This window comes from Vespa velutina, chromosome 11, assembly GCF_912470025.1.
Source record: "Vespa velutina chromosome 11, iVesVel2.1, whole genome shotgun sequence".
Lineage (NCBI taxonomy): Eukaryota > Metazoa > Arthropoda > Insecta > Hymenoptera > Vespidae > Vespa > Vespa velutina.
This window is the reverse complement of record NC_062198.1, coordinates 1814950-1832449: the sequence shown is the minus strand read 5'-3', so window position 1 is coordinate 1832449 and position 17500 is coordinate 1814950. Positions and strand designations below refer to the sequence as shown.

The window sequence follows — 17500 nt, the reverse complement described above, 5'->3', positions numbered from 1 at the left end:
TATCTTTTTTTTATTTTCTTTCATTTTTTTCTTTCTTTTTTCTTTCTTTTTTCTTTCGTTACCTTTTAACTTCTTGATTTGTATAATTAATGTATTCGTTCGTTAATTGTTACTAATCATCAATACGAAGGAATCGTTTTTGCATAAATAAAAACAATAATATAATAATTTATAAGAAATAGAGATTAAACACTGATATTTTCCATTGATTTATAAATATCGATTATCTCAAACAATAATTCTTCGTGTACTTTCTTTTTTCTTTGATTGATAGTAAACGATAAAGAATGATACGGAGAAATTGTTGTTGAGGTTGACAATTTATCGCGATGATATTACCGATAAAAATAGATTCTTTTCTTTTTTTTTTCTAAAGAAATCAAATTATTTTTATTTGATGCCAATAAAAATAATTCACTGACAATAAAAACGTTAAATCAGTATATAATTAAAAAAAAAAAAAAAAGAAAAAAAAAAGAAAATGTTAAAATTAGATATACTTACCTATTATGTAAAAGAATGTAATTTATTTTTTATTTATTCATATATTCTCGTCAGACCGAAATATATTTTTCTGTATCTAATATGCCATTTTTTTTCCTTATTATTTCCTTATAACAAAATGTTATTAGAGTATCTTGTTTGTTTAAAAATTCTTAATTAAGATAGAAGAACCTAACGATCGAATAGAATCTGTTACGATCGAATAAAAAATAAAAAAAAATAAACAAATAGAATCTCACGTACTTTTTATAAAAAAAAAAAAATATATATATATATATATAAATATATATACGTCATATAAAAAGATTATAGATAATCTAAATGTTTGTTGAAACATTAATACGAAGTAGAGCGTAAATATTACGTCTTGGGATTTATCTCTCGATAAGGATAGGGAGATTTTATGTTGGAAAAATATATTGTAGAAAATATTTAATAGTCGAGATAAGATTACTGTTTATTTCATCCCAATGTCTGAGAGTGTTGGAACGTCTTAAATTGGATAAGTGATTTTTTATTATATCGGTAATATAATTCTGAGACGGACGTTGAAATGAAAATTAGTAGTGATAATTTAAAATTATTTTTCGGTGATCTTTCTTCTCAATTCGAAGATTCGGGAAAATGAAATGTGAAAAACTATGTGAGGGTTGAAAGGATTTCGATCAATCGTAGATCTTGTCGCAGGAATGGAGTTAATAGGACTTAGGATTTATAGGGTAGGTCGCAGTGTATGTGATCAATGATTGTACATGTTATAGTCTTAGTGTATATATATATATATATATGTATATATATATATATATATATACATATATATATATACATATATATATATATATGTATATACATGTATATGTATATACATATATATATTCCTCAAAAATGTTAAATGAAGTAGAAAAGAGAGAGAAAAAAACCAGAAACTCGAATAATTTTTATAAAAGAATTGATATATAAAATATCTATCCAAAATCTGAATTAAAGGGGTGTGAAAATGTTAAGAAATTAAATGTTATAATTTACGTTGCGATCAAGAGGGAAAAAAAGAAAAAAAAAAGAGAAGGAAGGAAAAAAGATAGTCTCACGTAATTTATTAAAAAAAGAAAAGAAAGAAATGAATATAAAATAATAAATAAATATTAATCCAGAAGACAAATTTTCTCGATCTTCTTGTTACAATATCTTTGGTCCTATACTTATTTAATCCTTCTAATTCGTCATGGATGAGAAAGAAGCTTTGAAACATGAAGTCTTGGAAATAAATGAAGGGTTGATAACTTATCTACGTTGAAAAGGAAAGCAACTTAGGGATGAAAATGAGAAATCGAGAGAGAGAGAGAGAGACAGAGAGAGACAGAGAGAAAGAGAGAGAGAGAGAGAGAGAGAGAGAGAGAGAAAGAAACGGAGAGATACGACAACGAAGAGTAGTCATCGATCAGAGTTTATTTTCTTGTTGGTCTTCGTTGAAAGAGGTCGAGTTGATAACAACTATTTTCTCTCTCTCTCTCTCTCTCTCTCTCTCTCTCTTTCTCTTTCTTTCTCTTTCTTTCTCTTTCAGCAATCTTATCATCTTTGAATTAAGTTAACATTAAACACGAGGCTTTCGAGGTGAATAGAAAACGTTCATCGTATATCCAATCAGGTATCAGTGTTGAAGTTTCAACATTATTCACATATATTTTACGTTTTTGTATTTTAAATGAAAAACAGACAAAATATATATATATATATATATATATATATATATATATATATATATGAATGAAAAGAATAATAATTCCAAAGTTTAAATGCATACATATGTATAAGTCTATATATTATTTAATTAATAATTTAATATATTAATAATATATTAATATATTAATAATGTTAAGAACTTTAATTATTTCTTATTACATTATTAATTAAATAATATATTTTTGAATACGTACATACATACATATATACATATGTATATATGTATATACAGTATTATTTATAAAAGCAATATTTTATGTAATGTACACATGTATTTAAACATAATTATTTGATTGTTAATTACTTAATATCATATATATATATATATATATATATATATATATATATATATAATAAATAAAGCGTACTATGCTTTTATTAATAATATACTTATTATTGTTGATGTTGCGTGTGAGCCTCTGAAATCTATTATCTGTCATGTAAGAGAAAAATAATAAGAGGAAAAAGAGAAAAAGAAAGAAAAAAAATAAAAGAATGATGAAATACTCACTCAGAAACGAGGGAGCAAGATAATTTTTATTATAACAGTTCTCGGATCGTGCTTCGACGAAATAAAGTATTACAAATTTACTTCTTAATTCTTTTGGAAGCAAGATAACATACTCTAAGACAGTCTCTAACGTTTATTCATTAACAATTTCTCTGATCTTTGTTTATTTTCTTAAGTTTCTTTTTGTTCTATTTTTGTTTCTCTTTTTCTTTGTTCTTTATCATCTTTATCAATTTTATATATTAAATTCCTCTTATTTGATCTATCTCATACATTCATTTATACATACATATATACATACATATATACATACATGTATGCATACATACATACATACATACATACATACATACATACATACATACATGTATGCATACATACATACATACATACATACATACATACATACATGTATGCATACATACATACATACATACATACATATATGCATACATACATACATACGTATATACATACATATATACATGCACAGAAAGTACATTCATACACAGAAAGATAAACTAATTTCATTGATTCATTTTTTTTTACATTCGTCCATTCATTTTTATTCTCGCATTTTTCTCATCGTCTTTATTAATGTTTTCTTAATTTTTTATCTGCTTAAATGTAGATACTTTTTTATTTCATTGTTTTATTCACCTAATTCGTTTAAATGCCATGTTCAGCTACAATGTTGTTCTATAGACGACAAGTTGCGGATATTTTTTTATTTCCATTTTCTCTCTCTCTCTCTATCTCTCTTTTCGTCGTTTTTTTTTATATACAATTTTTAAGAGCTGCTTTTGGCATTATTTGCTGTACTCATTTATTATATATGCGATAAAAATACGTAGAACCTCAACATTCTTTCTCTCTTTATTTTTTCCTTTCTCTATATATTTTTTCTCTCTCTCTCTCTCTCTCTCTCTCCCTTTTTCTTTATTTCTCTCTTTTTTCTTAATTAGAAAATTATTTTTCTATTTTTCTCTCTTGCACAAAACGTGTGTTTGTTGTATGCTATGATCGTATATGTTACATGCGTCATTGGTAATACCCTTGGGGTTTGATGGATTTAATGCGATTAAAAATACGATAAAATTACTCAGACGATAAATTCAAAGTCGATTTTCTTTGCTTCTATTTTATTTTCCTTTTTCTTTTTATTTTTAATTTTTATCGATCTAGCTTTCCTCTAATTCATATTAGTTTTTCTTATAATGGAAATATTTTCGAAGAATTATTTTTCGAATAAAGAAAACGAAAAAAAAAGAAAACAAATAATCAATAAATCAGCAAACCAGAAAATCACAAATCTTTTGTAATAACCATTTGTTCATTTCTTTTTATAAATCAAATAATTGATTAAGTTGGAATGTTTCAAAAATAATTTTGAAGGATCATTTATAAGATATATAAAAAAAAAGAAAAAGTCAATTTATATATTAATCGCAATATGTTTCACATGAAGCAACAAAAATTTTCTTCCGTGATTTATCTTACGAAATTATAAATTTTTTTATAATCATTCGTTCATTCATTTTATAAATTATCAAACTTATTTTATAATTAATCAAGTTAATGTTTTGTAAACACCATCATATAGCCCATATTTAATTAATAATAATAATAATAATAATAATAATAATAATAATAATAATAATAATAATAATAACAATAATAATAATAATAATAATAATAATAATAATAATAACAACAATGTAGTGTTATATTAAATATCTATGCGATGAACGACTGAAAGAAAAAATAGCGCGAAAGATATTGCAAGATATGAGATTGATAAAAGCAATTAAAAAAAGGAAAAAAATAAAAAGAGAAGGATCGTACGATTACCAAAAGCAAAATCAATTCTTCTTACGAGAAAGGAAAAAAGAAGAAAAAAAAAAGGAAACAAAAAATTGGTTTTAATATATATACATACATGCATGCATGCATATGTATATGTATGTATACATGTATATATATGCATGCATGTATATATGTAAGATAATTTACATATGTGTACATATGCATACATACACACATACACATACATAAATGCAAACATACATACTTACATACATATATACATACATACATATATATGTATAAATATACACGGAAGATGATTCGTTTGTCTTGACAAATTAATCAACTTCTCGTTACTTTATGTTTATATAAGGAACACATAAAAGAGTGGAAGAAGGAATTCTCGTAAAATTTAATCATCGTAATTAGAATTTTCCTGGTGTTTTTGAAAATTGTGAAAACACCAGTACTTGCAGAAGCGAGTTAATAATATCGACTATAGTAATGTGTTATAACAGAGAGTAACACTATAACTTGACTCTCGCAAAAAAGATTCAATGAAAAGCATGATGTTGTTTCTTACTCAAAAGGAAAATCGAATTACCGAGAATATGTAAAAGAGTTAAATAATGAGAGAGAAAAGAGAGAGAAAGAGAGAGAAAGAGAGAAAACAAATTTATTATAAAAGCTGCTCGTTCTCTGTAAGAAAAAAAAAAAAAAAAAAAAAATTAATACAAGATGTACTAAGAGTCTCTTATTTCAAAAAATTATATATTGTGGCTCTAATTATTTTTACATCGTTTTTTTTCTTTTTTTTTTTTTTCTTTCAACTAAATTTTAATACAAGAATTTATATCACTTTGATAAGAGAGAATTATATCACTTTGATAAGGTAAGTATTGTAGAAATTAACTTCAAAAGGAAACCAATTGCTCAATTATTACTATTTAGAAACAATTTTAACATAATTTGAAGAATATAAATGTTATATTAGGGAAATAATTGTTAAATTTATAAAATTAGAAGTAATTTTGTAAATGAGTTTGAAAACAAAATTACTGATAATATAAACAATTTATTATTTATATTTTAAAATAAAATAATGATGTGATGTAAATAATTACTTAAATGAATAGAATTTTTCATATTTGATTTACAAAATGAACTATTTGGAATTATTGATAATTTTCTAATTAAACGTTTTTCACTTATTTATACAAAATGTAGAATCTAAAAGAGATCAGAAAGTGAATTTTGGCACATCTTATATAAAGGAGAGAGAGAGACAGAAAGAAAAAGAGAGAAAGAGAGAGAGAGAGAGAGAGAGAGAAAGAGAGAGATGGATAGAAGGAGTGACAAGCAACTTCTTTCAAAGTGTTTTCTTTGATTTAATATAAGCCAAAAAGAGTATAGTTGATTAGAAGGTATCACTATTAGTTATAGTTACTTAGCACAATTATATTAAACACGAGTCGAAGTAAATACGTCTTCTACACTTCGTATTGATGTCATTATTTGAACAAATGAATGAACTAAGAAACGTTTATAAAGGAACATTGATTTGTTTATAAAACAAATAAAAAATTGAGTTAATTTTTCCATACTGTTTTAATAATTACAATCAAAATCGCTAAAAATATTGCCTCTGAGCTTTCGTTATTAAAAGAAATAAAAAAGAAAAAAACAAATCGTCGAAATAATTGATTGCATTTGTATAAAACAAAAAGAAAAAAAAACAAAGAATAAGAGAATTATCTAATTTTTAATTTATTATTTTTCGTTTGATTTTAATTTAACTTTTGTAAAATTCAACATTGATTTCTGCTATTTTATTTAATTCCCTATAATTTCATATAACTTCGAAGTCACAAATTCACATTGATATATGTATTTTACAATAAAGAATTCATTTTCTTTTTTGCCAGGAAATAAATTCATTTATGTTTCAAAATGTTATTTTCAAAATGAATTTATATTTTTAATTAAAAATTTTTAAATTATTAATATTTCGTCAGAAAACTATTTCATAAAAAAAATTATTTCTCATTCGAAAGTTAAATATTAAAATATAAATAATATAAAATAATATTAAAATACATACATACATGCGTATATATTAAAAATTATATAATACTTGCATTCAGAGAACGATAACATTCGTATTAAAAATTTATGGTATACTATGGTTATATCATAAATATTACAATACTTTATTTTGCTATTGTAAAGAATAATAGGAAATTAGATTATAGAGGATTAAATAAGAATGTCGATAACGTCGTTAATCAAATATATATATATATATATATATATATATATATATATATATATATATATATATATATATAAGAAAAAACGATTCCAAATAAATAATCAAAGCTCCAATATGTTCGTGAACGTATCTCGAAAATATTAAATAATCAATTCTATAAACGAATGAAAACAAAATGTAGAAGGGAATGTGATTAGAAAACTTTTCGTATCGTATCGTCGTTGTTTACGTTTTATTGACACGAATCTTACATACACATACTCTCTCTCTCTCTTTTTTTCTCTTCCTCTCTCATTACTCGAAGTAGTCGTTCCCATTAATTGTAATTTTCTTCTTTTATCACTCTTTTTCTTTTTTCATTTCTAATCATCCTTTTCGATTGTATATTACGTAATTTAGATAACTATAGATTATAGTTACGAAACTTACGTCGAAGGAAAGAGAAAGAGAAAGATAAAGAAAAAAAGAGAAAGAGAAAGAGAGAGAGAGAGAGAGAGAAAAAAATATCAACAATTATGACGAATTGTTTAAAAAATTCTTCAAACGTTCCAAACAAATTCGATATAGAGATCACATTATTTCTTCTAAGTCTACGATTTTAAGGAACAGTATAAACCATATCTGTATATAGTTTTCACTTGTTAATTTGATTAACAAAAAAGAGATAAGAAAAAGAGAAAGAAAAAGAGAAAGAGAAAAGAAGAAAAATTCACACACATATGTTTTATCTTTAATACGATTGAAGTATAGGTTTATTTTTTTTGGTAAACTTCTTTATCAATCAATTTTCCTCATTCGCATTCCTTTTTAAAGCTCAGTACTTTTTTGTTTGTTTTTTTTTTTTTTTATTTATACATTTATTTATTCTTTAAAATTTTTATTATTCGAAACTAATAACGATCAATTTAACATATACATATGTACGTACGACACGTAGCTATAATCATTCCTCTTAATCGCAATCATCGTAATAATTACAATGATAATTAATAATAATTAATAAGTCTATGTATATATATATATATATAATATAATTACTTACAAAACGAACGAGCACCATCGCGATTATTTAAAACGCAATCATTTCACTAAATTTTACTTTTACACACACACACGCGCGCGCGCACATACACGTGTATGCATGTATGTGTGTGTATGTGTTACGCTATTTACAGTCCATCGTTAATTATTGCTATGATACATTTTTACAGAGATATTTAAAATCGTCGAGATCATCGACGCCTCGCGCGAGTAAGGACGGAGCGTTTATCTATTCTTTTTTTTTTCCACAATTCATTTTTCTTTTCTTTTTTTTTTTTTTTATTATATAAGATATTCGATAACGTGGTGAAGCAATTATTTCGTTCAAAGTTCGAAAAAAGAATAAAGAAATAAAATAATTATATATAAAAGAGATTAGAGAAATCATGCTAATCATCTCAAAGATCGAGATCATAATAATAATGATAATGATAATAATGATGATGATAATAACAATAATAATAATAACAATAATAATAATTTTAATGATGATGATGATGATGATGATGATGATGATGATTAAAGAATAACATTTGAATAAAAGAGAAATGGAATCTCGAACGTTGAGACGATACAATTGGATGTTGATCGAGTTTGAAATGATCGGCCATTTTTATTCACGTAATAAAGAAACAAAATTCTAAAGTGCGATGAGAAATGAAAAAAAGATGAAAAAAAAATTCAATTTTTCGATCCATCTTCACTCGCACCGTTACTTCGATATTTTTGTTTCTTTCTTTCTTTCATTTTTTTTTTTTTTTTATTATTATTATTACAATTGTTTAATATCTGTCTCTCTCTCTCTCCATCTCTCTCTCTCTCTCTCTCTCTCTCTCTTTCTCGGAAAATATTTTGAATATTTTTATTATATTCTATTTTTCCGTTTACTTTATTTCCTATTTATTTCCATTTTTATTTGTATTTTTATTTTCTTTGTTTTTTATTTTTAATTTTTAATTTTTTTTTTCTTTTTTTTTTTTTTCAAGCAACCATCACACTTTAACATGGCCTTGCTTGCCCTCGTTAACGATGTCTAATTAGCACCTCTCGCTTTTTATACCGTATTACAGTCTTTTCCCGATTTATTTACAGAGTCAACAGAGTTTAATCAAATTCACTTGGGTTTACGGGTCTTTTTTTCACTCTTTCCTATCTGTCCATCTCTCTCTCTCTCTCTCTCTCTCTCTCTCGCGCGCGAGCGCGCGCGCGTTTTCCCACGACTTATGCTGTGTTTGGTGATCCAACCGTAGAATTTATCTTCTTTTTTAACCGGAAGCATCAATAAATCACATCATTTTCTTTCGTTCTGTTTTCTTTTAATTTTTTCTTCTTTATATCGAGAAATCACTAACAATAAGTCCAGGGGCTCTTCTTCTTCGTCGATCATAATGTAATAAAAGAACGTTCATGTTTCCTTATTTGTTTATTTATTTTCTCATTCATTTTATTTCTCATCTTTCTCCTCTTTCATTGCCTTTCCACGTTCGATTTGTAACGAAGTTAATCTTTAAAGAAAAAAAAAAAAAAAAAAAAAAAAAGAAAAAAGAAAAGAAAAGAAAAGAAAAAAATTAAAAAAGAAAAAAAAAAGTAGAAAGGACAAAATGTACATAAATATTAACGAGACAAATATTTTACGATGTAAAATAATTGTCATTTATTATCGTAGTTTATATATCAGATAAAATATTCTGACATCGATTGTTTCTTTTCTTTTCTTTTTTTTTTTTTTTTTTTTTTTTTTTTTTTTTTTTCAACTAAACGAAGTGTCAGTGGCCACATATTGCAAGATATTAATTTTGATCTGTAATATAATTCTTTCTCATTGATTCGTTTTATTTAATCAAAGAACATTCGAAAAGACGAGGAGAAAGAAATAATGAAATAAAGAGAAAATAAAGAAGGAAAGAATCGAGAAGAAGAAATTTTGAATATATATATATATATTCAAAATTAATATATATATATATATATATATATATATATATATATATGTATGTATTTGAGCCCCGTTTATGTTGATCTCTCGCGCTAGACGAACTCAGACGGTGTTTTCCAACATCCGGCGCAACAGGGTAGAGCGCTCTTCAAGGTGTCCTTGAAGGCCTCGCGAAAGTCACGGTTGAAGTAGGCGTAGATCAACGGATTCAGGGCACTGTTGAAATAACCTATCCAGAATAAAACAGATACGACGGTGTCCGGACAATAACAGGCCTCTCCGCAAAGTGTCGTCGTTAGGTACCTAAAAAAAAGAAAAATTCACTATTATTATTATCAAATCAAAATTAATTAAACGATAAGAATCCTCTTTCGTTTTTCATGCGTTTATCCATTTTTCTTTTTTTCCTTCTTTTCTTTTTTTTTTTTTATAGTAAAAAAGTCATTCGTTTGGATGAAAATGAATATGTTATAACGTTTGCAAATGTATTATTATACTTTCTTTTTTGTTGTTAATAATATATCATCTAATTTTCATGATACTTATCTAAGAATATCATAAATTCATATAGAAAATTGTTTCGATTATAAGTAATATAGATCTAAGTAAATTTTATTAGGACATATCTTTTTTCTTTTCTTTTTTCTTTTCTTTTTAAGTAATTCAATCCAAGCATTTTGTTTCAAATATATTATTCAATTTTGTCTATCCTATTTATTGTTTTATAATATACGAGAATAGGATTCAAAAAAGATTTCTCTTTGTCTCATTTAAATAATTTTTCTTATTTGAAATAACTAATGGTTCATTGAAAAAAATATTTTGATCTATTAAATTTATTAAAATTGATTTTAAAGAAATCATTATTTTAAAATAATAACTAAATATAATTGAATAATATAACATAATATAATATAATATAAATGAATATATTTTTGATATGAAAAAAAGGTCCATTTCAAAATAATTATACTCTAATTAAATAAAACTTTATTAATAATTATATTAATATTTAAAATTATACATACATACATATATATATATATATATATATATATATATATATATAATGTTTCTTCACATATAATTTTTCTTCACATTTTTTTAAATTTATATACTTTTTAAATATATTTCATTTTTATTCTTTTTCTTTTACATATATTACTGATCTAATGTTAAAAACGACGAAAATTCAATATTAAAAAGGAACAAAATTTTATAAATGGTAGCCAAGAAAACAGAGCTTATTTAAAGAGAGAAAGAGAAAGAGAGAAAAAAGAGGAGATAGGAAAAGTATAGGATGCTGAGGGATAATAAGTGGCTTTTTGCATGCAAATTTACGCCTCCCGAACTAAGATCCTAGATGAAAGGCCTTCGTTCATTCGTTTTTCACTAAGGAAAAGAGTTTTCCATGCGATTCCGCACGATATACTCGCTAACTCAAGAAAAAGTATTTGCATATATGAGCATCGTTTTTCTTTTTCTTTTCAACAACCACGACGAATACCTTTCAAATTTCTCCGTCTTTCTTTTTCAAACTACAAGAAATTTATGTATTTTGCGTCTCATTACCGGCACCTAATCTTTGAAAGTAACGTTTTTCTGGAACTAATGTAATTGGATTATTCACAATGTTTACCCTCTTCCCCCTCTCTCCCTCTCTTTCTTTCTTTCTATTCTTATGAAGACTTCAATTCGACATTTTTGCTGACATTTTTTTATATGACAATAATTTGAAAATGATTATTAACGTAAAAGTAATATGACGTCATATAAATTACATATTTCATGAAGAATTTGAAAAGAATGTTTCATCATTTTGTCCATTTTGTTCGACGTTAAACGTTTGCAATTTTGCAGAAAATACTTTTGAATTTCATTATATAATCAATCTCCTAATATATTAAAGCAATTGAAAATGATATATAAAATGAATTCAATTTAAAAAAAAATAGAAAAATTATAAAAAAAAAAAGACATTAATAAGGGAGAAAGCAAAAGAGAGAGAGAGAGAGATGATAAGTTTAAGTTTATAAATTTTATTGAAAGAACTACGAAATATATCTGTGCATCGTATAAGTATTATTTATTATACGAAACATTATTATTACACAAAATGAAACTGTAAAGTTATATTCGTTTAGAGTTACACCATTCATGTGGATATAAATTAAAGCAATATCGAACTCGAGGAGACTTATTTACGTCATACCTTTAGCCGTACTACGAATGTTCACGTATGAATATATAGATATATGTTTGAATTTCACGCCGAAATAGTAGGAGTCATTAATTTACGTCCGATCTCGATGTGTAAATAGTACTTTAATCATTCGTTTATTTCAGACAGTATGTACGTCATTCTTGTTACAATTCGTTATAATTTAGAAAATATACGTTCAGAAAATTAGTTTAGAAACATTACGACAATTTATTGCTCAAAGAATTCATTTCGTTATTACTTCCAAATAAACGATCCAATTTCGAAAAGTTTCTACTCTTCTACCTGTGCTACCAATTATATATATATATATATATATATATATATATATATATATATATATATATATAATACATATATATATATTTATATGAAATGTCGAAAATACCTTTCCTTAGAGTTCAGATCCATACAAAATCCAGGAAATTACTATCGAGCGAGAGTAACCTAACACGAACTCTATTTCTATTCTATTTTGATCGAACGTTCAACGTTTCTAGTTACCTACAAAGTATATAATACCTACAATGATTTAATCTCTGATATAACTTTGCTATTTGTGTACAGTATTTATACAGACTGTCCTGATCATACGAATAAATTGAAAAGAAATTTTATTTCATTCATGTTAATTCACGAGATATCATTTTGCTTGTAATTTACTTTTTTAATTTATTTAAAAAATTAAATTTTCGTTTTCAATTTTTTCTATATATTACACACATTTATTATTTTATATTTTTATATTGTATATATATATATATACACGTATATATATATACGTATATATATATTTTTTTAAGAAATCGTGTAGAAAGATATGACTAAAATATAATAAGGTAAGTAGTAAATAAATAGTAATAGAAAGTAAGTTACGATAGAAATGTCTTTCGAATTTTTCATTTTTTTTTAATCTTATACATTATCGATTATTAATAAATCTTCTATATTTTATTTTAAATAAACAAAATAAAATTTATATTATTATAATAAAAATTTATACGATTTCATATTACTTATGTACTTATTACGAGAGAAAAGAAAAAATTAAATTTAAAAAATTATTAACGAAATTGATTTCATTAGATCGATATTATTGCAATAGTTAAATAAATAATTAATAAATTACGTTTGAAAACGTTCTTTCTTTCAAGTCTTTATGATTTTTCGTTCGGAAGTTATCGCTTTTGAAAGATTTTCATTCATAAGTCCTATAATACAGCTGTTCACAGTACAGTAGTAGTAGTAGTAGTAGTAGGGTCGCGTAAATTCTCGGAATTTATATAGGTCACTGAACAAATTTGAATGGAATTATATGGGCCAGTGGTTCAATGTAAATGCCTTTCATTTATATGGGAATATCTCTGAAACTAAAAGTCAGACTTGCATCGAATATTATTCCAAAGGGCCGAATTTTTATCTATTTTTAAATATATTGTTAATAATTAATTAACAATTTGTTAGAAATAATTCTTATAAACAAATTTTTACGAACTTGAAGATTGAAAAAAGAAGAAAATTCAGATTGCTATTCTGATTTATAAAATTACATAAATTAAAAAATAATTAATGAACGAATTATTTTTTTTATCATAAAAACAATTTTTTTTTACTTATTACGATTTTTTATTTATTATTAAAAGCCATGCCTTTTTATTTACGTGGGTATATTTCTGGAACTAAAAATTCCAAAGACTTGCATCGAATACCATTTTAAAGCGCAAAATTTTCTGTATTCTTTCAACGTACTGTTAATAATTAATCAATAATTTTTTATAAACAAATTCATTGTACTTCGCCCAAAAAAAAAAGAGAAGAAAAATTCAGATTGCTATTCTGATTTATAAAATTATATAAATCAATAAATAATTAATAAACACTTTTTTACAGAAAAAAAATTTTTTTCACCTTTTTAATAGCCAAGTTTTTTATTTGCAAAAAAAAATCGTAGAGACCTGAATCGAATATTATTTTAAAGGGCAGGTTTCGATTTATTTTTTCAAATATTGTTAATAATTAATGATAAATAAGTTCAATAAACAAATTCATACGAACTTGATTTATCTTATTTTGCCGAGAAAAGAATTCAGATCGAAAAGATTTATTTTGAATCGAACTATATAGAATCAAAGAATGAAATTAGCTGTATGATAATAATCAGTAATACTTCAAGTTTTTATGAATGTCTATAAATGTTTCACGTAATTATCGTTAGACACGTATGTATCGACATCGAAATTCAAGTTTTTGTTAAGAAGAAGTTCTTTTTTCAAGAACTTTTCGTCCATCGAGCAAGAGCATTTTTTGTTCTCTTTTTTAATCATCGTAGATTTAATGGTATAAGTGACACATAGGCTTTGTATTTTCATAAAATCCTCAAATGCAAGAAATCCGTGTGGACAGTCAATCCGTCTATCGCGGTTAATCCATTATTTTAGAAAAATTTCATTCATTCAAGAAAATCATTGAATTTGTCCCAGACAAAAAAGTTCCGCTTTGTTTTGCTAGAAAAAATTACATTGTGGACATCTGGGATAGCTTACGAATGAAAAAGTTGATCAACGTGTCGAGATACACAATCTCAGTGAATATCAGTGTCCAGGGTACGTGTTTGTGTGTGTGTGTGTGTGTATGTGTGTGTATACTAAATTACGTGTTTGTGTGTATCTTACGTTTGAAAAAAGAAAAAAGAATACAAAAAATGAAAAAATCTTAAAGTATCATATCAATTGTTATACAACAAATCTAATCGTTACATTCTTAAATATAATATAGTCAAAGTAAATGTTTGAATTTGTTTACTCTATTATACTTGATCTTATTTGACATTATTAATAATATACAAAATTAATAAAATTATATGTAAATAAAACATATATACATATGTATATAATTTTTTTTATACATTAATATATATATATATATATATATATATATATATATATATAATTTATATATATATTATATTGATATTATATATTACTTATATAAATATATATATTATATATATATATATATATATATATATATACATATATATATATATACATATCTCACAATACATATATTACATGTATTATATATATATAATACATGTGATAATGTTGGCTTTATTAAAAAAGAAAAAGAATAAAAGTATTTAATAGGTAGAAGGAAACTATGAAACGATTTCTCTCGTGACGATCGTTTAGTCGTGCAAATAGTAGTATCTGAAACTGTGAAGAGAAGCAAGTCTTCCTGAGATATCTCCGGATAAGCTCTTGGTAAACTTTAGCAAAGGGATGCACTCGGGACGTTTGCATTAACAAAACATGAGCGAAACAGTCAACCAACTATGGTGAGCTTTTACGACCGTTGAGTCTTCCTAGTCGTATAGTAAAACTTTGTAATGCATGACGATGAACGAACGACGGATGGATAGATGGATAGATAGATGGATGAAACTATCTAGGATGGAATAGGATGAATGAAAAAGCTTTTCTCCGAGGAAACTTCAATATGTAATCTTTCTGGTTTATCCTAAGAATCTAACTAAACTTCCTTTCTCTGTCTCTCTCTCTCTCTTTCCCTCTCTCTGTCCCGCCTCTCTCTCTCTCTCTCTCTCTCTCTCTCTCTCTTTTTCACTCATATATCTTCTATCTTTTTTTCTTTTTTCTTGGTTTTAATATCATAAAGTGAAAAAAACACATTTTCTAATTAAGATCTAATCAATTCATGTCTGGAATATCATAATTAATTACTTAATTTTATTTTGTTAACGTAATTAAAAAAAAATTATATATACATATATATATATATAACTTATATAAATTAATTATTAATAAATTATTAATATATTGAACTAATTTTCATTACAAATAAAATATTATTATTATTATTATTATTATTAGTATTATATTCAAATATTATATTTGAAAGATTATATTTGAAATGAAAATGAAAAAAAAAAAAAAATTAACAAATTTAATTCATTTAATAATTTTTGAATGGGATATCGAATTCTAATTTGATACAATTAGACGTTTTTCTTTTTATATTGAAAATATTATTGATTGTATCGTTCTTTTTCTTTTCTTTTTCTTTTCTTTTTCTTAATCGTATAAAATACATGTTTTCTTTCTTTTTGTTTCATAAAATAAAATCATTATTTCGATGAAAAAAATTTTTCTTAAGAAAAAAAAAAAAAAAAAAAAGGAAAAAAAAAAGAAAGAAAAAAAAAGAAAAAGAAAAAGAAAAAAGAACCCACTTTAGCGGATTAAAGTGAGAAAGAACGTTCAACTGGCACATATCTCGGATGTTACAGCTTTTTTCTCGATTTAAAATTATTCTCGAAAGGTAGAGGAAACTTTATGAGAATTTATGTCGGTCGAAGTTATATCCATTTTCGATCGTATGAGTTCCAGTTCTTGTGTGTCACGAATGAACGAGCAAATCCGAGGGCTTTGAACTTTTGAAATTGTTTCCGCATTCGAATCGAAATTGAACTCACACTCGCGATCGGAAAATATTATTATCGTTTTCCGTCACGCTAATATAATATAAAAGTTAAATACCTTTGCAATGTTTGTTTTCCATTTCTTTATTATTATTATTATTATTATTATTATTATTATTATTATTATTATTATTATTATTATTATTATTGCTATTATTATTTTTTTCAACATCAATAGTTTTTTTCAACACCAATTAAAATTCTCCGCTTTAAATTTTATTGCAATTTTTCGTTATATCGATTCTGAATAAAAAAGGAAAAAAATGGTTGGAATTTTAAATCTCTCTCTTTAAATTTTGTTCGAATATTTTCTTTATTATATATATCGATCTTAAATAAAATAAAGAAAAAAAAAAGAACAATAGGATTTTAAATTTCTTGACTTAAATTTTATTACGTGTTATGTCTTCGTAATGAATTAAATTCACGTTGTGATAACGATCTTCTTTTATTTTAAAGTTTAAATTGATAATTACAAACGATAATTCGTTACATCGAAAGATAATAAATCTAAAAGATAATTTTCAACCTACCAAAGGAAAAATGGCAACCAGCAGAGAAGAAATGCACCCATGATAATTCCAAGTGTCCTCGCTGCTTTGTGCTCGGCTCTCCAGCTTTTACTTTGCTGTCTCATTGAGGTACCTGAAAGAAAGATTTCTAATTTCAAACGAAAGTTCAATTTAACATTATGGATAAAATACATTCTTGAAATATTCAAAATACTGAATGAAAGCTATTTTTATTTTCCACGAAATAAAAAGAATATTTTCATTGAATTTATTAACTTCGAGTTAATTTTGAGTTAAATTAAAACTCATGGTACGAAGTAGTTAATAATGATTAGATTATTAAAATCTTTTTTTTCTCAAACTTTTCTTAAATATTTAATTTATTATTCGATCATCGTTGTTTTTGTAAATAATTGCAAAATGAATTAAAAATAATGTACGTAGCGTACATGTATTCAATCT

The 17500-nt window shown here is 24.7% G+C and overlaps 1 protein-coding gene across 12 annotated transcripts in view; it reads right to left on the bottom strand.

Moving 5' to 3' along the window:
• Window positions 1-9575: 9575 nt before the first annotated feature.
• The window catches only part of LOC124952777 (octopamine receptor beta-3R-like), a 128540-nt gene continuing 120615 nt past the window's right edge, over window positions 9576-17500 (bottom strand). For 10 of the 12 annotated variants that reach the window (XM_047503146.1, XM_047503148.1, XM_047503145.1 and 7 more), the window contains 2 exons: window positions 17060-17171; window positions 9576-10113 (listed from right to left, as the gene is read on the bottom strand). In XM_047503146.1, coding sequence (XP_047359102.1) covers window positions 9903-10113; window positions 17060-17171 — 323 coding nt within the window. In that variant the 3' untranslated portion in view covers window positions 9576-9902. The remainder of the gene's footprint in view (window positions 10114-17059; window positions 17172-17500) is intronic. The other 2 variants (XR_007101994.1, XR_007101995.1) reach the window with 1 other exon arrangement.